Genomic DNA, 22,646 nt, shown 5'->3' with positions numbered 1-22,646 from the left:
AATTCCACAATGAGGAGACTTTTTGAAAGGAGAAACTTTGAAGGATGTTAATCTAACGTCGGCTACTAGTGGGTCCCAAAGACAGAAAACAAAAGACGCTTTTAGACTCTGTGAAATTTAGTGCTGATTTAGACAAGTATTTGAAGAGTAAAGCAATGGTTTCCTAAAAAATACTTGAAGCTTGAGCATGTAGAAAATCTAACACCTTCATGTACTTTTAAGCAAAGCCAGGTACAACTATATCATCATTTATAGCGCTAATCTATACATATAAATTAAAATCTCATGTCTTCTTTTTGATTTATACAAATCTATCAGTTTTCTCAAACTAACAAAACCTTTTAAAGCATGGGCAAAATCGACTTTTTTTCTATTCTTGTTGTTTTGTTATTGGTTCATGGCACTCATGTTGCAAAAAGTTTATATGGTTTTGATGAACTTGAAAGTTTGGATGTTGAAGATGATGAAATTGAGTTCTTGGAGTTGCCTTCGTGGTCAAGTCAACATGGTAGCAAGGTTATGATCAATGTGGATAGCTTTGGTGCAGTTGGAGATGGTGTTTCTGACGATACAAAGGTGAATATGTGGAAATGTCTAAAATACCCTTCAAGAAATTGTTTTGTGATATGAAATCTCTAAAATACCCTTTTCAAGAAATTATTTTTATAGCAGTTTCCATAACTTTTTGTTTGTGGAAATGGAGTTTCTGATGATGCAAAGGTGAATATGTGGAATGTCTAAAATACACTTGGAAAAAATGTTTTGTGATTTGAAATGTCTAAAACACCCTTTTCAAGAAATTAGTTTTATAACAGTTTTCATAACTTTTTGTTTGTGGAAATGGAGTTTCTGATGATACAAAGGTGAATATGTGGAATATCTAAAATGCCCTTCAAGAAATTGTTTTTTTCATCCGAAATATCTAAATTACCCTTCAAGAAATTGTCTTCATTTGAAAGGTCTAAAATACCCTTCAAGAAATTACTTTTATAGTAGTTTCCATATCTTTTTCTGTGTGGAAATGGAGTTTCTATGACACAATGGTGAAGATGTGGAAATTACTAAAATACCCTTATAGAAATTGTTTTTTCATTTGTCATACCTTTTGCTACGCAGCATGTAACTCACCAAGATGCTTCCTAAGCAATTGTTTTTCATTTCCGAAATGTCAGTAATACCCTTAAAGAAAAATATTTTTTTAATCCAAGTTTTGATTTATTTTTCAGGCATTTGAAAATGCATGGTCAAAAGCCTGCTCTACAGCAAAAGCCGTACTTTTGGTTCCTCCTGGTCGCTCTTATCTTGTTAATGCAACAAGATTTAAAGGACCTTGTGCTACAAAGTTAATTGTTCAGGTATTTCGTTTTAAAATTTAAATATGGAAAGAAATATGTAGGATATTTTAAAATTAAAGCTTAACTATAGTGTTGGGATGGAGATAATGTAGTTATTTAAAAAATTGAAGCATTTCACTCACTATTCACTAACATCTTCTAAGAATTGTTTTTTTCATTCGAGAAATACTTAAAATACCCTTCAAGAATGACATAATAAGGGAACCATCACAACCATCTTTTGTAATGGTGACATTGAGCAAGATTTAAAAGTTTTTAAAAATAGAAATGTTGCAATTTTTCTGGAGGGAGCATACATTTTGAAGATAAAATACTAAAGATCTTATTCATTTTAAAAATAGAAATGTTGAAATTTTAACGAGGCATCTCTTGATCGAAATTTACGCAATTTGCGTAAGTTTTTTTAGTAGATAATTAATAAAATGATAAATATAATTATATACAGATCGATGGAACAATCGTAGCTCCAGATGAACCCAAGAACTGGGATTCGAAAAATCCTCGGAATTGGCTTCACTTTTCTAATCTGACGGGAGCCACTTTCCAAGGACATGGAATTATTGATGGATCTGGCAAGAAATGGTGGGCTGCATCTTGCAAAAAGAATAAGACAAATGTAAAATCTTTATTCTTTCCGAAAAACTCCAAGTTAACCAAGATAAATATATTATTAACTCATAATTCAATATAACCGATAAAAATCATGTTATTGACATACTTTTTTCTTGTTTTACAGCCTTGCGTAGGAGCACCAACGGTAAGAACTTAAGGACCTACTTGATACACAGACTGTACACAGTCTGTACTGCGTTTAACATGCATTGGACTTGGACTATGACTTATTTCAATAGGTTACGTTTTTGACTAAAACCGAAACGAACCAAAAATTTTGGTTTTTGACTTTGAAAAATTGGATTAAGGTTTTTATTTTAATGTTTTTTCATCAACCATGCCAATAAGTTTTTTAACAAAAAAAAACAAGTAAATTTACTAAAATATAATTAGTGACGATGTAAACACAAGTTCGTTATATTAGTTATTAATGAAAACCGTAAAAGCATTTTAATTGCTTTAATTTTTGACATACTCAATCGTTTAAAATTAAACATAAATCAGTGTCGTTTTGGGTTTTTCGGTTCTTTTTTTTTTTCTCGGATTTTATATAAAAAAAATCGACTGAATTTTTTTTTTCTTCTAAAAATAAAACCTACAAACAGTTTGGATTTTGAGTTTTTCAATTCATCCCCATGACCAAAAAATACCCTAAAAAGCTTGTAGTCCAGTCATGTCCAGTGTAACAAACACATCTTATATGTGGTTTCTGAACAGTTTGAATGAAATTTATATAACATAGAAGATTGTATGCAGGCGTTCACAATTGATCAAAGTTCATCTATAAAAGTGCAAGGTCTTACTTTCCAAAATAGTCAACAGATGCATTTTGTCATCTCTCATTGTGACTCTGTGCGCATATATAGTGTTGTAGTTTCTGCTCCTGAAGATAGTCCTAACACTGATGGAATCCATCTTACTGGATCAACCAATGTCGTTATTCAAAACAGCAAAATTGGAACAGGTTTTTTTTTTTTTCAATTTTTTCTTGTCTTTCATGTTCTATAATATATGGATATAATCATTTAAAAGCTCCTCTCGTTACCAAAAATACATACTCCAGGTTAGACTACTATTGTTATAATATAGTGTTCAATGCAAGAAATAACAATGTATTTATATTGGTTTGTTTACTAAAGAATCCTACTTTTGTTTTCTCCTTATTGTAACATTCTACTTTTAAAATTCTACCCAATTATAGAAATGTCATCTAGATGCAAAACAATAATTGGGAATATATTTTCGAAGTATAATTTCGTAATAAGATAATATGCGAAAGTATTATGTTGTAATAGAAAGAAATGATAGTATGATGATATAATACACAATAAATGAAATTACGTTTCTATTTCTTTCCTCTTCCTTATAATTATTTAGTTAAAGTTTTACACTAAAAAGAGATACCAAAAAGAATCTGAGGGTATTTACGTCCATACCCTCCTTTGCATCATTGCATGTAGGTCAGCCACTAACTCCTATCCACTAAATTGCTAAATTTCATCTTTTTTGCAACTTTTTAGCCTAAAGTTACCTGATATGGGTCCACAAGATTTTTTATTTTTTATTTTTATTTTGTGAAGGATCTTAAGCCATTGACTATTAGTCAAAATGTTTTTTTCTTGACCTTAATTTAAATGTTACAATTCTTATGAGACTAATAAGACATATAAATGGTTGATTTTAACGTCTAACAGACTACTTTTAACTTCAAAATCGATATGAAAATTCTTTAAATGTAATAACTATGATAAACTTTATAAAACAATCAAGTGTCAATATACTTCAAATAGAATCCAACAAATATAACATTTGACCTCAAAAGTCAGTGTACTAACCGTTTATCTATTTTCACACATGTTATTTAGGTGATGACTGTGTCTCGATTGTGAATGCTAGCTCAAATATCAAGATGAAGAATATTTATTGTGGGCCCGGTCATGGAATCAGGTGTGTTTTGATTTCTAAGAATGTTAAATGAATATATATTTATATAATATTTAATGATTAAATCAATAAAAAAAAAGGGAATACTTATTAAAGATTTTGGTGTTTGCAGCATTGGAAGCTTGGGTAAGGATAACTCTACTGGCATAGTATCAAAAGTAGTCCTGGATACAGCTTTCCTTAAAGGCACTAGTAATGGCCTCAGAATTAAAACATGGCAGGTACTTACATAATAAATATAAATATATTAGTTATTATTAAAAAAGGTGTGATTAGAATAATGATTCAATTATTTTAATGAAGCAATTTAGGAAGTTGCAAATACTAGAGTATATTTTAGATAACTTTAAAATGGTTTGACCTTTATTTTATTTTTTATGGTAAGTTTTATAAATAACTAGTTTATAACTCGTGGGAACCACGGTTATAAAATTAATTAAACTTTTATAATAAAAATTTATAATTATTAATCAATTATTTTAAATAAGTCATTTTAAATAAATTATTAATTAAGAGATATATCAAAAATTTAAAGTTATTATAACTTCAAATGTAACATATAATTAGAAAATGTAAATTTGAATTTTGAAATAAGTTGCCTAATATATCTACATGACACATAACATAATATTAATGAGGAGTTGTATTAGAATGACACTTGACAAAAGTAGATTAAAACTATTCATTTATTAGAATAGGGATATATAACACAAATTGACCAATTTTGATTAATAGACTTATTACTTAAATTGTTTGTTTCTTTATCTGAATAACTCTTACTTATTCAACTTGCATTTTAATGATTTTGATTAATACCTAAATGTAGGCCTGCATCAAGTGAACTCTTATTTATATTTAGACAAAAATATTTTCTTCTTCTTGAATGCACACACATGATTGATAGAAGAAACACAATCAGAAATCAAATATTATTTATATTAATTTTGTTTATTTGTTCTTGGGTTGATTTGATTCGATATTTTTTAGATGAAAATCATCAATTTTTAAAATTTATATCATGTTTTAAACATAGGGAGGATCAGGTTACGTTAAAGGTGTACGCTACCAAAATGTAAAAATGGATAATGTAGCTAACCCCATCATAATCGATCAATTCTATTGCGATTCACCTAAAAGTTGTCAAAATCAGGTACAATTTCTATCATATCTTAATTTTCAACATTTTACATTAAGAATAACAAAAAACTCTTGAATCAACTTTTTTTTTTTTTGATTTTTTTTTTCCTTCTACAGACGTCAGCTGTGGAAATAAGTCAAATAATGTACCAAAACGTCACCGGATCATCAAAAAGCACAGACGCAATGAAATTTGCATGCAGCGACACTGTGCCCTGCAATAACATAATTTTAAAAAATATCAATTTACTGAAGCTTGACGGTAAAACAGCCCAAACTTATTGCAATTCTGTTACAGGAATTAATTATGGACAAGTTCAACCTTCAGCTGACTGTTTGACTTCTTCTGATAAGTCGTCTATTGAAGAAATTGAGGTCAATGATGATGAGCGCTTGATTCATACCGAGCTTTAGCTCGATTTCCTCGAGTCTTAGGTACTCTAGAGGCTATTTTATATAGTATATATGAGCCTATAAAGATAATGTATAGGCTCAACAAATTATATAGATACGATATGTGTTTTAAGTTTTGTGAAATCTTGTAACAAATATACTAATGTCGAATGGATTTTCTATCTTTTTGTCATATATTGTCATGTTATGGTTCTCCATAAGAGGTGTGTCAGCCAGTCAGATACTCAAATATCTAGATATCATCTTCTTTATTCTGGCGACATTGCGATTTATCTTTCACATGTTAGTTATGGGACTAGTTTGTGGGGGACATTGGGATTTATATTTCTCATGTTAGTTACGAGACTAGTTTGTGGGGGACGCCTAAGGTGGTGTACGCCAAAAAATATGGTCATGTTTAATCAATTCGACAGTTTCGTATTTTAGGTTTTTATTTATATCTTTACATTGCTTGACGTGAGCAAGAAATGATTAAAACGTATAGAATAGCGAGTGAAAAATTGAATTTTTTTTTGATGCAAATGAATTAAACCTATATAAGTTTTACTAGACCATTGAGTTTTTCTTTAAGGACAAGCTACACATGACATTTAAACTGCCCATGCTCAATGAGTCTTTGCTTGAGTTTATTTTCCTTTGGTTTTCATATGATGTTACAATCACTCTCTGACTCTTACTATCTACTCAATGCTCAGCTCTTATTTATAGGAAACAAGAAGTACAAAAAACACTAAGGCTTAGACATTAAGCTTCGTACATGTGACACCTTAGCAAATACATAACAAAACATACGAAGAGAACAATTAAACAGACTTCGACTGATTACAACATATTTCGACCCTACAATCTCCCCCTTTGTAATCAAGTCGAACTTCTCAAGGTGAGAGAATCTGTGCAGCAAACAACATCACTCTTCGTATCTCCATATACCATGAAATAATCTTCTTTAACTCCTTCTTATCCCCTTGGTTGTTTTTCGAACAGTTATTCATACGAACAATAAAGTTCGTATACTGGGATGTAGTGTACCTCTCCACTTCGCATGCCTGGAATAAAAATCTTTTAGCCTTCCCATCCTTATCCTTTCCTGCGAAGACCAATCCAAATGGTTTTAAGCAAATCTCCCCATCTGCATATTTCTTCAACTCAACTTGAGTCTTCGTGACTTCCATAGGAACTTTTACTTCCAACCCCTTCGCAGTAGCCAACTCCACATCAGTAAGGGCCAAACACTCATAGTAATTATCTATGAATATTTTGATGTGGGAAAGACCAAGTCTAAACACTTCTGGATCTGTTCCTTGAAGATGCGAAGCATTCTTGTCTTTCAAAAGCATTGCAACTTGTATAAGATCATACAAGTTCATTAAAGGAAAATCAGCAACAGAGAAATCACAGATTTGACCATTCGCCCTTGCAACATGAAAACGAAAATTATGCATCATGTTCTCGAAGAGAACATCATTCGTAATACTGATCACCTTCTTTATCTTCATCAAAGACCATATCTCCTCTGGAACTTTCCCAAGAACAGCATGAAACCTAAGTTTCATATAAGTGTAGTCATCATCATTATCAAACTTTTCTGCAATCCTGTACTGAGCCATTATGAACATCATTTCGTTCACTGGAAAATCTAGCTGGCTCATATCCGTATTAGTGACAGCATAACTTTTCTTGGGATTCTTCTCAAAAGCATACATGTGATTGAATGCAACTTTTGCTTCGGTAGTTTCGTAATTATAATGCTTGCTTGGATCTCCCTTATCCATTCCAGGTGGATCACTCGCACGAAGTCTCATAATACTCTGAATAACCCTTAGTTTCTCCATTTCAGCTTCAGCTTCAGCTTTCTTCTCTTCTTTTGATTTCTCCACAACAATCGTTTTCCCTTTGTCTTGTTTCGAAGAATCATCAACAACTTTCTTTGGTTTTGAACTACTACCACCTTCAGCTGAAGAACCAATCACAATGCCTTTGGCAATTGGCTTTGTAGTTATCACTGTCGAACTCACAGGACCAACAGTTGAAACAATTGGCTTTGTTGTTGGAATTTTCGTTGTGAAAACTCTTCCAACAACCTTGACATCTTCATGAGAAACTCCATCACCAACCTTCCTTTCTCCCCCTTGCACCCCTGTGACAACAGGCGGGACATCTGTTGGTAATAAATTCGAAATCTTGGATAACAGAGCTAATTGTTTATGCAGAACAGCTTCAAACTGAATAAACTTCTGGGACAAGAACTCAGGAGTAATGAGCGAAGATGTAGCAGGCTTGACAACGAGTGATTTCAACTCCCTTAACAAACTAATAACTTCCACGAAGCTTTGACTATCATTCGTAGAAAGTTGAGTAATTTGAGGACTCAAACTTTCGTACAATTTAACAAACTTTGTGACTGCATCACAAATAATATCCATCTACTGATTGAGAGACGCATAGTCTTTCTGAACGCTAGCAATATCTTTCACCATGTCTTCACGAAGTTCTCGAATTTGCAAATTAACATCCTCCCTTACCTTCTTCACATCTTGAACAAACAATACATGTCGTTCCTTAGCCAACCGTCTAAAATCTTTAACTTCCCCCTCAAATCTCGAAGATTGAGACTTCACCCTCAACTCATTATTCTGATCATTTTGATCTACCTTCTCCATGATGCGTGATTCTGATTCTTTAATCAATCCAGAACATTTGGTAATCATTATGGCTTCGACAACTTTGAGCAGACCATCAATCTCCATACTTGACACCGAATTACTTCCCCCATATCAGCTTGAGATTGAATAATTGAATTCAACTTCTTGTTAAGAATCTTGAATTGCTTCATGGACATTAACATGTGATCTGGAAAATTTTCTTCCTCATCATCAAATTCAAAATCATCAAATGTACCTCCAAAACCACCTTCGCCAGTATCAGTTTCAGGTTCATCAATAGATTTGGGTGGATCAGTGGATTGGGATGAGAAAAGTGTGGTAAATGGATTTTGGACAACATGCTCAAAAGTAGGTGATTTTGTTGTGTTTGAAACAGAGATGATATAAGGGGGTAAAGAAGCAGAAGTATCCATGTGCGATAATGCAGGAATACCTTGGGTTGATAATGGATGCTCTGTATGCGAATCTCCTTCACCCATGTTGACATTTACACCCGTATCAGATACGTTTGTAGTGATGTCTGAAGTTCGAACCTCCTCAGTAACTGACTAGGTTAATGAAACTTCGAGTGGTATGACCTAAGTCTACTCAGGAGTCGATGTTGGTTTGGAGAGAGTAGCTTCGGGTGTTTCAGGAACTTTCTCACCTTCGGACGATACCTCTTGAATAACCAACTTTCGTTTCTTAATCTTCTTCTTAGAAATATGCTTTGCCACATCTTCAGCTCTTCGTTTCTTTGACGAAGGAGAAACAGGAGCTGGAACCTCACGAATAAGAACCCCTTGATGATTAATATGTGGTTTACGAACCATGGTTGGAGAAAACCTAGAAGATCCGTCTGTAGACTTTCGTGAACCACAAGCTTTCTGTTTTATTCTTCTAAAAACACCAGACTTTGATGGAATTGTTTCCTTAGCTTTTTCATCAACAACAGGCTCAACAGGCGTTGTCAAAACATTCGAAATTTGGTCCTCTGTCGTAGACTATTTCTTTGTAGACTTCTTTGGCTTGGGTTCTTGCACAGGCTTCTCAGGAGTGGCCTTTGCATCCTTCTTCGACCGTCTTGATTTCTTAGAAGGACCAACATCCTCTTTTGATAACAACTTTCCTATTTAGTCATCAGGATTAATAGACTTCAAATACTCAACTAATACCGAGTTGGTTGGATCAACACGTTTTAACATTGCATCAGGGATTCTAGCAATGATTGAAAACACCTCAGCATCATCTGTAACCTCCTTTGGAAAGTGATACTTCAAGAATTCAGCTTTATCTTCATCAGCTGGCACTTCAATCCCTTCTTTGTCATAAACATGACGAAGAATCAAACTCCAGTATCCTGCACATGATATTCCTTGAACCACATTGGTGTTCTCCACACTTTTCTGAAATTCCTTCCACATCTAAGTAGAATAATCAACCGGAATATCATAGTAAAGGCCAGCAACCATGGCATATACCTCCATTCTTCCTTTATCCAATCCAACACTGTGACCAGTCAAGCAGCGTAGACAAATACCAAATAAAAAATTTCAAATACTTGGAAGTCCAGACTTCTTGAAATCACTGATCTTGGTGAGTGGGGGTTGATGACCCATCTTATTGAACATATAGATTATTTGAGCAAACGAAAGATCAGTGTACGGTGGAGAATTAGGAATTTCAAGAATCTGACAGAACATCTTCTTGGATATACGAATCTTCTTATCGTTTACCAGATTAAACGTGATAACATCCAGAGCTTTGCTGTATGATGCAGTAGATCCTGCTATGGAAAGCCAGGATAGAGGAACAACAAATGAGTTGAACATGACAGTAGAAAGAACAGAGATTTTCAAAGCGACAACCAACATCTTCAACTCTTCTGGATACAGTGAAACATCCCCCTCGACTTGATAATTGGTTCCTTGAATCTTCATAATCGGTTGGGAAGTAATATCTTCAGTTGTTTGTGATGTAGCATCGACACCAGCAGGAGTAGCCATGATTAGGGTTTTTAAGCTTTGAAGAACAAATTGATTTTGCAGAGATAATTTGGGAATTTTTCTTTTGTGAGCGTAAACTGATAAAGAACCCTTGAATCCCCTTTTATATGTAACCCTGGAATTTGAATTTAAAGCGGGATAAGCATTAAATGAGATCCGACGTGGCACCTTGAAACTCGCACCACTATGCCGATAAAGTAGCCATGCGTCAAAAAGTAACTGCCACATCGCCTTGAAAACTGGACTGAATGCAAGACGTCTTGTCAAACAACCTGTTCGTTTATCCCAATAGAAGTGTAACCGTCACGAACCTTCGATATTGAGGTGAGGCTCTTTCCTCTTTGGGTTTAGAGACGAAGTCATTTGCCAGACTTTCGAAATCATCAGCCTGAGTTGGTAGTACTCAGAACCTCAAGGATTTCGTGAGTGCAGTGTGCCAAAGATAAGATAAGAAGCAATGATAACAAAAATTTGGATCTGTGATGTCGAAAAACAAATTTTCGACACAAAAGCAGATAAACCCCGGTCAAAGGTTACTTTGTTAATTATCAAGAGAGATAATCAACTGCTCGTGTATGTTCCCGTGAATTTCAATCGAATACTTATAGAGAAATATCGAAGGGCTTCTTTTTCAAGGCTTCGTGGGTGGCTTAAAAATTTCGTTACATATCAACCTAAACATAAGGTGAGTAATTGTAACCGAAATTACCTGTTTGACCAGTGTAGTCAGTGTCAAGTATGCTTTTGAAAGATATATAATGTGACTTGTAAAATAGTTGATACTCCTACGAAAATCATATTCAAAGAAAAATTAGATTCAGCTGGATCCTGTTGGGAAACAAATGTCATGGGTTTCGACCATTTGATCAAGACCACTCAAAAGAATTGAATATGATTTGAAGCATCGAAGATTGGTACTGAAACAACTGTTTCGTTAAAACTGGAACATAGTTCCCCGTCAATTCCTTAAATGAGTTCGTAAATTTGGGTTTTACTTTCATCACGTTCTCATGATGTTAGATCATTAACACAGAAGTTTGATATGCCTAAGTCATGATTGGTTTGATCGATGACCTCTCGGACATATGTCATTGTGTGTGAAATGTGTTAGAATTTTGAGATGAAAAAGATTGGTTCACGAAATCAATTGTACCTCTGTTATGATTGGACCAAGCAGACAACTCTTAACTCATTTGAGAAGAGTAAGGTAGCTCAGAAGACTAATGTGAATACAAGCCTGATTGGGAAGAAATTTTCGTAATGAAAATTTCATTAAAGCTTTCGAAATCACAAATTGAGTCAATGGAGGCTTGGGTCGACATGTTGCAGCATGCTTCTAGGGACAGTCTAACTAGTACAAAGTTGTCGAAATTTTACCTTCCCATAGAAACGCAAGCATGACCCTTGTAAAACTTTCGTGAAATCTGTACGAAGAAAAGACAAAGAACAAAATAACAAAAATCTTTTTAATATTTTTGATTTTTCGAAAAGAAAGAAAATATTTTTGTGTTTTTAAGTTTTTCGAAAAAGAAAACAAACAACAAAAGAAAATCTTTTTGGAAGTTTTGATTTTTCGAAAATAAAATGACAAAACAAAATTAAAATCTTTTTGGAGTTTTTGATTTTTCGAAAATAAAACTAAGATACTGACTAACGAAAAAACATGTGACCGACTAACGAAAAATTTGACAAACTAAAGAAAATTTGATAAACTAACGAAAATTTGACAAACCAACGAAAAATTTGTACTCCAAAACAAATTGCTCTAGATGTCGAATTCGAAGCTTGTCGAAGCGCTGAATGTGAACAGTAACCTCTGAATGGTTAATACTATCAGCCTCTGAATGAAACATTATTGCCTCTGAATCGACACATCTGTATAACACTTCTTTGTCATACATTCGAAATCATTCCTGGAACTGAACTTGCTTCGATCATTCCCAAACCTGTCAAAATTCGAACAAATGATTTTTCATCCAAAGCTTTTGTAAAAATATCAGCAAGCTGATTAATTGTTTTTACAAAATGAACTTCAATGTTGTCATCTTCCACATGATCTTTGATAAAATGATAACGAAGAGCAATATGTTTGGTTTTCGAATGTTGTACTGGATTATGACAAATGCATATAGCACTTTGTGAATCACAATACAATGGAATCTTTTTCATATTAATGACATAATCTCGCAATTGACTCTGGGTCCAAATTATTTGCAAAGTGCAAGCAGCAGCTGCAACATATTCAGCTTCAGCAGTAGAAATCGAAACACATGTTTGCTTTTTCGACTGCCAACTAACCAACTTTCCATCCAGGAACTGACATCCACCACTCGTGCTTTTTCGATCCAAAGTACATCCTCCTAGATCTGCATCTGAAAATGCCTGAATAAAAAATCCTGATTTCGAAGGATACCACAATCCTAACGAAATTGTTCCCTTGAGATAACGAAAGCTATTTTTCACAGCAGTTAAGTGTGGTTCTCGTGGATTTGCTTGATACCTAGGACAATTACATACAAAAAACATGATATCAGGTCGACTTGCAGTAAGATAAAGCAATGAACCTATCATACTCCTGTATAAGGTAAGATCAACCGCAGGTGTTTCTAACGAAGGTGTTAGCCTTGTTCCAAACGCCATTGGTACTCGTAACTTCGTGCTATTTGTCATTCCAAATTTTTCGAGAAAATTCCTTGTATATTTTTCTTGATTGATGAAAATTCCTTCTCTGCTTTGATAACTATTTAAACCAAGAAAATTATTGATTTTACCCATCATGCTCATTTCGAATTGGCTTTTCATCAAGCTTTCAAATTCACTAGACAAAACAGGGTCAGTAGAGCCAAAAATAATATCATTGACATAAATTTGAACAAGCATTAGATGATTCCCAACTTTCTTTCGAAATAATGCGGGGTCAACTGATCCTTGTTTAAATTTCGATTGTTTTAAGAAACTGGTAAGAGTTGCATACCATGCTCTTGGTGCTTGTTTTAACCCATATACTACTTTATCTAAAATGTAAACATGATCAGGATGCTTTTCATTTACGAAACCTGGAGGTTGTTCAACATACACTGTTTCTTCGAGTTCACCATTGAGAAAAGCACACTTCACATCTATTTGATAGACATCAAAATCTTTGTGAGCTGCATAAGCCAAAAATATTCGAACAGCCTCCAGTCTTGCGACATGGGCAAAGGTTTCTTCATAATCGATCCCTTCTTGGTGCGAATATCCTTTTACGACTAATCGTGCTTTACTTCCAACAATATTTCCATCCTTGTCGGTTTTATTTTTGAAAATCCATTTTAATCCGACAATCGAAACATTTTTAGGTTTAGGAATTAATCTCCAAACCTTGTTTCTATCGAATTCAGCCAGTTCGGATTGCATTGCAACAACCCAATCTGAGTGTTCCATTGAAACCTTAACTGTTTTTGGTTCAAATTTTGATATGAAAGCATTAAACATGCAAAATTCTTGATGAGTATTTAGTACCTCATTCTTTGCACGAATTTGAGCTCTAGTCAACACTCAATCTTGTGGATTTCCAATGACTTATTCTTTCGGATGATTTCTTGTCCATTTCTCCAATGTGGATATGCTGGATCAAAGTCCAAAGGTGCATCTTTGTACATCTCTTCATTTTCTGATCCTGCAACATAATTATTATCATTTAGATCATGAAATTCATCATTTTCATCAAGATTGATGGTTTCAGTATCATTATGCTCCCCCTCGACAAAATCATTCAAACTGCTCTTCTCCCCCTCGAAAGGATGCTCCCCCTCAACAGTTGAAGGAATATTCAAGGGCTACCCTTCCAATTGAGCTTTTCGCATGCTTTCGCCATCAACAGTTGTATCGGTTGTTATTTTCGAATCATCAGTATGTTTCGAAGATTCAGGTATTTGATTATCTTCAGCATTGACTTCAACATCTGCAGCCCTATCTGGAACACCAAAAATTAAATCATAATCAAAATCAGACGAAATAGAAATTTCAGACTCATCATTTGATTCATTAAGAATTGGTTTTTGTTCGAAATGCGTTTCAAGTTGTTTCACATAATAATCATCAAAAGTGAGATTAAAAGTTTCTTCAAATTTTCGTGTTCGCTTATTCAACACTCTATATGCAACCGAATTTTGTGAATATCCCAAAAATATTCCTTCATCAGCCTTAGCTTGAAATTTCGAAAGATTATCTTTGAGATTCATGATAAAGCACCTGCAACCAAATACATGAAAGAATATAACATTTGGTTTTCGGTTATTTATAATTTCATACGGAGTGATATTGAAACGACGATGAATAAAAGAACGATTCTGAGTAAAACATGCTATTGAAACTGCTTCTGCCCATAGATATTGAGGAAGATTCGCATATGTCAACATTGTTCTTGCTGCTTCGCAAAGAGACCTATTCCTTCGTTCAACTACACCATTTTGTTGTGGTGTATATGGTGATGAAAAATTATGTGAAATTCCTTTCTCAGTTAAGAACGAATCCAACACATTATTTTTAAACTCAGAACCATTATCACTTTTGACTTTTCGAACATTCTTTTTCAGACTTGTCTCAATTTTCTTGATAAAATCAATCATTGTTTGAGCGACTTCAGATTTTCACCTGAGAAAATACACCCAAGTAAATCGTGAAAAATCATCAACAATAACCAAAATGTACCGTTTCTTGTTGAGAGTTTCAACAGTGGATGGTCCACAAAGATCAATATGAAGAAGTTCCAACGGTTCAACAATTTTCGAATCAATGACGATTGGATGTCCTTTGCGATGTTGTTTTCCTTGTTCACTTGCTGCACACAAAGTATCATTATCAAACTTTAGTACATGTAAACCTCGAACAAGATCATCAATGACCAACTTATTCAAATTCCGAAAGTTTAAATGTGATAAACGTCGATGCCATAGCCAGCTGACGTCAGAGGAGGCTTTCGAAAGTAAACACACTGAGGGTTTGCCGATGATTGGTTTGATATCAAGAGTAAACATGTCACCATGTCGTTTAGACTTGAGCAAAACTTCGTTAGTTTCAACATTCGAAATGATGCTTCCTGCTTCGTTAAACACCACTTGATTGCCAGTGCCCACAACAAGTTGTGAAACACTTATCAAGTTATGTTTAAGACCTTCGACATATGCAACTCTCTTTATAGTAAACTTCCCATTTGTGACTTTGACATATCCTTTCACCTGACACTTGTGATTGTTGCCAAATTTAACTACGCCTGCATTCTCCAAACTTTGATAATCACGTAAATTCTCCTTCTTGCCAGTCATGTGACGAGAGCAACCACTATCAATGTACCATTTATCATCATATTGCTCGTCACAAAGAACTTGCAATTAATGAAAGAATTTAGGTACCCAAGGCTGTTTGGGTCCTTGGTTATTAGCTTTGAAAACCGAATGAAATGAAGAACCTAAAACCCAATTACAAACTTTGGATTTGAAAGAGTCAATTAAGTCGACATCATTAGGTAAAGGAGCAGAAACATAAGTTTTCGAAGGTTTAGATTTGTCACTGACATTCGCCTTTTTACTCTCAGTTTGTTTTGCAACAGGTTTATCTTTCGAAACTGGCTTCCATGTTTTCATAGGAATATTTGATTCTTTGGAAGAGGAACTTCCATTTGAAGAATCATTCAAATATTTCTCATATGCTTCGTGAATTTGTTGTTGGGAATACTTACGAGATTGAAACATCTTCCCTTGTCCTTCAAGCCAATGATCGATATTTTTCACATTTGACGAACCCTTTGTGTATGACACTTTCGAATTCTGCTTTCCAGAAGGATTTGGAAAATTCGGTTTTTGAGAAGTAAACTTTGCAGATTGCTTACTTTTATCATGCACAAATTTCTGATTGTCTGGAAACTTTCGAACATTTTTGAATTTTCGATCGTTCTCAAATTTTTGAACCTTATCAAATTTTCGAACATTCGCAAATTTTTGAACATTGTCAAATTTTCGACCATTCTCAAATTTTCGCACATAGTCAAATTTTCGAGCATTCTTAAATTTTTGAACATTGTCAAAAGGTCGATTTGTTCTATTTGAGTAAAATCGATTTTGATTGTTTGTTGGTTTTAAAAAGGATGAATTTGATGTTGAAAATTTTTGTTGGCTTATTGAATGAAACGTCTTTTGAGAATCAGACGAAATTGGTTGAGCGGGATTTTCCTTTTTGTCCGAATATTTTGAAAACTTTGTTTTTCAGAATTGGACAAATTATTTTCAAACATTTTCTTTGTTGGTATTTTAGATTCCTTTTCATTTGTCACAACTTGCCAAAAAAATTTCTTTCTTGCCTGTCTTTTCGAAATTCCTTTTTCCTTCAAAAATTTTTCAACACGATCCTTAAATTCGTTTGAATTAAGTTTCACATTCTCATTTGTTTCTTTAGATTCTTGTTTCAAACATTCTTTGTTTTACAATCCATTTTCTTTGAGGTTTTTGTCTTTGAAAAACATACAAATTCTTTGTTAGATTATTTTCGACAGTGCTTTGATTTGAAAAGAATCCTTCGTCTGTTGTTTTCTTGTGGTCATCTTCGACCATTTTGTTGAATTCTGGTTTAATGTTTTCAACATTTCCAGTAGCGACAAACACTCTATTTGGAAATATAACATCATCTGAACACTTGAAATTTGGATACACCACTTGATTTGTTTCCAAATCAAAAACTTTCGAAGTTGAGGGTTTGTCAGTGCCATTCTTAACCAACGAATCATTACATTTTTCTTTTCTTTTAGACTTAGATGTGACATTAATGACAGACAACTGTGAACAATCGACACTTTCCTCTTCCTCAATTTCACTGATTTCGCTAAAACTATCAGAATTATCATCGACATCAGCAAAATTGGATTGAGAGTCAAGTTTCGAATTCTCAGTTCTTTCAAAATTTTGATTTGTTCATTTTTGGTTAAGGTATCATTCACTATCTCAACAAGTTCATCAGCATTCAAAAATTCATCTAGCTTAACAATATCATAAGCAAATCGATTATCAGGAACTTTATCAAATTCTGCTATGGTTTTCTCACAATCATAAGACACGTTATCAATTTTCTCTCTTTCGAAAGCTAGAAAAGGTAATAACTTCCTATGTTGTTCTTTGCTAATGTCAGACGAATGATGCAAAGCAGTCAATTTAGCATATAAACGTTTTGCAGAGTTACAGTAAATGTTTCTTTGACTGCTTAACGAATCCCTATCACACATGATATTTGTGATCTGTAATTCTAGATACTCTACCCAGCTGCGTTTCGAATCTAACAATTTTTGTGTCTCTTGCAATTGGATGTTTAGTTTCTTAGCTTCATTACTAGCAGACACCACAATTGTATCAAAGTAAGCAACAATATCATCAAATACAATTATTTCATAATCATAAGCTTGTTAAGGAATGTTAAAAGACTGAAGAATAGCACGTACCTTGGTTGTCATTGGAGATTTATCAGCACTTTTGGTCATGAAGCAATGACCAGTCACCTCTTCGTCAGAATCTTCCTCCAGCTTCGCGAACATAGCACCATGCGTAGGATTACTCATCTCTTCGTCATCGGATCCGGATGACCAGATCTGATACGTGCCATCTTCCTTCTGTTCACCTCTAGCCACCAATGACAAATTTTTCGCCTTCGTACGCACCTCCTCCAGCTTTTCGACATAATAAGCTTCATCCTTGATTTTATTCTTTTTTTCTTCCTTCTTACGAAGCATGCAATCAATTGCTAGATGATTTTCTCCATTGTAATAATGACAATCAACACCCGAATCTCCTCTCAGTTTCATCTCGTTCTTGACCTCAGTAAACTTCTCATCATTCTTTTTCAAACTTCTTCTTCTCTTCTCCTGCAGACTTCTTCACGAAACTTCCTTTTCCCTCACTCTAATTCACCTTCGGATTAAACGGTTTCTTGAAAAACTTTTTAACTCTGTTGTTCGAGTAAAAAGCTATTGCCTCATCATCAGAATTCATTAAAAACCCCTCTTCACCATCAGAATCACCTTTTTCAACAACTTCTTTTTCAGACACTTTTGAAACAAGAGCTAATGGACCTCCCAGACTGAGCTTCGACTCTTCTGCCATCTCGTTTACTTAACTTTCGTGAGTTTTCAGCTGATTATACAAATCATTTAGAGATGATGTATCGAAACTTTGTTGATTCTTCACCATCATGCTAACACTCCTCGACTCCTTACGAAGTCCCATCACAAAAGTGAGATTGAACTCCATTGATGATTTTCTGATTCCATAACGATTGCATCGATAGATTAGTTCATTAAGATGATCATAGTAAACTTCAATCGTTTCACTCTCCTTTTGTCTGAATTCTTTCAGCTCCACAAGACACTGCTTAACAGAGTTTATCTTCATTTTCTCGCTTCCCTGATACTTTTCCTTAAGAGTATTCCAGATATCTTTTGCAGTTTTACAACCACGGATGTAATTGTAAACAACATGTGGCAAGGCACCTCGCAATTCTCTCAAACAGCGCTTTTCATTGTTTTTCAGCCTGGTGGATTGATCGCCGACTGCAGATGCTGTTCCAGATGGTCCAATTTGTTGAACATTTGGTGGAGGTTGAACAATTCCAGTAATGTAGCTGCAGAGCTCCTCGTCTAAACCGTTCAAATAATCCTCCATTCGATCAGCCCACTGATCATAGTACTCCGAAATCAACATAGGAATCTTCGTAGAAGATCCTAACAGATGAGAAAACGAAATCATCGTGTTCATGTTGAAATTCGCCATTAACGTACAGATGAGATTTTTCAGAAAAAACTTGAAGAAACTTGAAATTGAATAACTGAATTGATCAGAAACTCAAAAACGATTACTCGATTACACAATTCAAACACAGAATCAAACCAAAACTGTAGATCAGTGATGATTTTTAGAATCGAACAGTGTGGAAACTTTTCAGACAATTTCGTGACTCAAAAACTAGTGATTCAAATGAAAATCAGATCATTGCAGTATGATTCCTGCTCTAATACCAATTGAAGAAGTGATAATCGAGTATGAAACAAATCAGACTAAATCAAATGTAATTTGAACACGAGAAGTAAATATAATCTGGTTTCAGCTCTATTACTTCCGATGAACACGAGTACAAAAATGATAGTAAAAAAGGTGAAATCTTACAATCACTCTCTGACTCTTACTATCTACTCAATGCTCAGCTCCTATTTATAGGAAACAGGAAGTACAAAAAATACTAAGGCTTAGACGTTAAGCTTCGTACATGAGACACCTTAGCAAATACATGACAAAACATACGAAGAGAACAATTAAACAAACTTCGACTGATTACAACATATTTCGACCCTACACGTTTAATGTATTAAACTATGGTAACGTAACATCAATATCTATTAGTGACACTTTCGACTCATTTAGCTCCATGCATAACATAGTCGGTTTCAAGATAATGTACAAATGGCTAGGGTTTAAGTGTTAGTTTCCACAACATGAGAGTTTGAATCTCGATATTGAATGGGACTCCTTGTGCGCATTGTATTTTAATGTCAGCCTCCTAGCGAAATATTGTGTACACGATTTATAGTTCACTATCATATTGTAGTTTTGGGATGGGAGGATGTGTGTTAGCTCATGGGTTACTAAAGTGATAATCAATTTTGTAAAAAAGTTAACTAAATTGTTTAAAAACGATTTGATTCTAGCTATATTTTATCTCAAATGAGCAAGATAAAATGATATAGCTAGAACTAAAACATGATCAAATGAGTTGATGATTGAAATTTGTTCTAAGGACATTGTGATTTATCTTATCAATGTTAGTTGTGGGACTAGTTTGCCGGGGACGCCTAAGGTGGCATATGCCACAAAATATTGTCATGTTTAATCAATTTGACAATTTCATATTTTGGATTTTTACTTCTATCTTTACATTGCTTGACATAGGCAAGAAATGATTACAATGTATAGAATAGTGAATGAAAAATTGAAATTTTTTTATGTAAATGAATAAAACCTAAATAAATTTTACAGATGATTCAATCTTTCTTTAAGAACAAGCTAGACATGATGATATTCAGATCTTCGTTTTTGTTTTTAACTATCCATGTTCAATGCATATTTGCTTGAGTTTATTTACCTTTGGTTTTCATAGGATGTTAGTTTTTGGTTATTGCGTTTAATGTATTAAACTATGGTAACATAACATCAATATCTATTAGTGACAATTTCGATTCATTTTGCTACATGCATAACATAGTTGGTTTCAAGAGGTCACACCCTCTCCCGGCGGCAAAATCGCCGAGCTGTGCGACGTTAGAATGTTGGATCACAGATATTGAACATACATTAAACAATACAAAACAAGATGTAACATAGATATCACTACCATTATGAGTAAAATGTTACACCATAATATGTTGTATTGGAATATCTAATAGAAAAGGGTGCCTTTATAGTTAGGCATAAAGCTAACTGATACTAAGTTTACAGTAGCTCCATTGATTAACTGGTTCTCCAGGGAGTGCATCTTCTATCTCACGGTTTCCTAGGAATACATGTGGTTTTGAAAGGGTCAACGTAATGTTGGAGAGTTTATATGTTTTATAGTTTGAAAATACTTTTTACACGTAACTATATGTGGTTATAAAAGTATTTTGGCCTACATGGTTTTAAGGTAAGATTTTACTGTTTGTTGGTACTATGGTTTTCTTACTCTATCAGATGTTTATTGTATACTACTACTCTCTTTAGGCGTCTCCCTACCAAATGTAGTATATTAGGCGTTTCCTATCGTATGTTTCTATCTTGCTTCCTATATCTCAGAAAGTATGTTAACATGTTATTGTCCTGTAATTTTTTACTGGAGGTGGGTTAATATGATACCCTTCTATCCTATAACTATTTATTGTTCTTCCTATATAACTGTATGCTTAAGATGTTACTCATTTTTAATGTTCGTAGTATTTATTACTTGATATGTGCATAATTAACTGCATATTTAATGCATATTTCTAATACATTTATCTATAATTATGCTTAATATGGAACAAAAGATATTTATTATGTTTAAATTATGTTTTATAGCGGCAAAGACTTGTGTAACAGCCCAAAAACTTAGGTAAAGTTTTTCATTTAATAATTAGAAATAACATTCATATTTGTTTTCCAGAATTTCCATTGCATAACACATTTTTCAGAAGATTAGAGTATCTAAAACAACTAGTGCGGAATACTGGAGAGTGTACGCTGCTCCATCAAGTCGGACCCTTACCCTTAGAACCGGATGTACCTGAAACACCCAACAAAACTGTAAGCACACGCTTAGTGAGTTTTCCCAAAAATCATAACAACATAATGCCATGCATATATATACAAGTTTTCCATGGACTCCCTCCATGGTCTTCATTTTGAATGCCATGGGCTACCCCCATGGTCATATATCCAAGGGCCATGGGCTCACCCCATGGTCTTCACATAAATCAACACACACGCCAATTAGCAAAACCATTGCATACTCAATTACTAAAAATATCATATCAATTAATGGGTCGGCCTTGGTGCCTTTCGACACATGAGTGTAGTGAGAGGACTCACCTCAATCTGCTGAATAGGTGCTCGACTACCAGTCCAAAATATCACACTAAACAATTATACAAATAACCCTAATAAGAATTATAACACAACCTAACCAAAAATACCCACAATCCTAAGTCCAAATCCTTCCATGAGGGCCCAAAAGTCTTTCCTTCATTAATGGGCCTAGGGTTAAAGTCTAAATCTATAATGGGCTACATGGCCCAATAAAGCACAAACATGACATAAATAGCCCAAAGCAATTCTCAAGGCCCAACATCTCCAAATGGTCCAGGCCTAAAGCTAAGTGAAGTCTAGTTGGCCCAAAAAGTCTACCGAAGCCCGACTCCACAACAGAGCGTACGCCCTGTTGGATTAGGTGTCTAAGCTTATAACTATAATTGGTATGTACTTGACCCGAGAGTAGCATGGTCCATTTCGGGTTGCCTTCATCAGAACAATTTGATAGGATGGATATTTGAGTAAGAGGTTATTTGTGATTTATTAATATATTATAAATATATTATATTAATTGAGAAATCATATTATTTAATTAATATTGGTCAAGAATTAATTTGGAATTAATTTAGTGATCAAAAGAGATTAATTAAATTAAGGGGATTGATTAAGTAAATCAGTAATACATATAGTTTGGGCCAATGATCCATGATTGATTAGTGATGGACTAAGTTTATGTGAGAGTCCATGAAGTGTTAGTCCATAAGGCTTATCATATCAATTATTGGATTAAAGGCCCAAGGAATGAATTAGGGTTTACTAGTTGAAACCCTAGGAATTCCACACTATAAAAGTAACCCCTTAGCTCCAAATTCACCACCCTAAGGGTTCTAAGAGAACCCTATCCGATTTTGGTGGTCCTAGCCTCTCTCTCAAAGTCATCCATTTGTTCATGGTGTTTGTGACTTGTTTGAGGCATCACACTTG

At 34.2% G+C, this 22,646-nt stretch overlaps 1 protein-coding gene across 1 annotated transcript; it reads left to right on the top strand.

The window, feature by feature from the left end:
- The first annotated feature begins 292 nt into the window (after positions 1-292).
- Positions 293-5,636, top strand: LOC145128719 (putative polygalacturonase At1g80170). The gene is made up of 9 exons (XM_079063522.1): positions 293-576; positions 1,227-1,355; positions 1,801-1,971; positions 2,092-2,112; positions 2,724-2,931; positions 3,833-3,914; positions 4,024-4,132; positions 4,945-5,061; positions 5,166-5,636. The coding sequence occupies exons 1-9, from the start codon at positions 349-351 to the stop codon at positions 5,460-5,462; spliced, it is 1,362 nt and encodes a 453-aa protein (XP_078919648.1). The 5' UTR covers positions 293-348; the 3' UTR covers positions 5,463-5,636.
- Positions 5,637-22,646: the final 17,010 nt, after the last annotated feature.

Source organism: Lactuca virosa, chromosome 8 (assembly GCF_052849685.1).
Source record: "Lactuca virosa cultivar CGN04683 chromosome 8, Lactuca_virosa_CGN04683_v6, whole genome shotgun sequence".
NCBI classification, from domain to species: Eukaryota; Viridiplantae; Streptophyta; class Magnoliopsida; order Asterales; family Asteraceae; genus Lactuca; species Lactuca virosa.
The sequence above is the reverse complement of the archived record's forward strand: the minus strand, read 5'-3'. Positions and strand labels throughout refer to the sequence as shown.

Bases quoted from the DNA above. Each gene is read 5' to 3' on its own strand.
- LOC145128719 (XM_079063522.1), top strand. From the start codon at position 349: ATGGGCAAAATCGACTTTTTTTCTATTCTTGTTGTTTTGTTATTGGTT. The intron at 2,113-2,723 runs GTAAGAACTTAA...GATTGTATGCAG, and splicing joins CTTGCGTAGGAGCACCAACG to GCGTTCACAATTGATCAAAG. The intron at 4,133-4,944 runs GTACTTACATAA...TTTTAAACATAG, and splicing joins TCAGAATTAAAACATGGCAG to GGAGGATCAGGTTACGTTAA.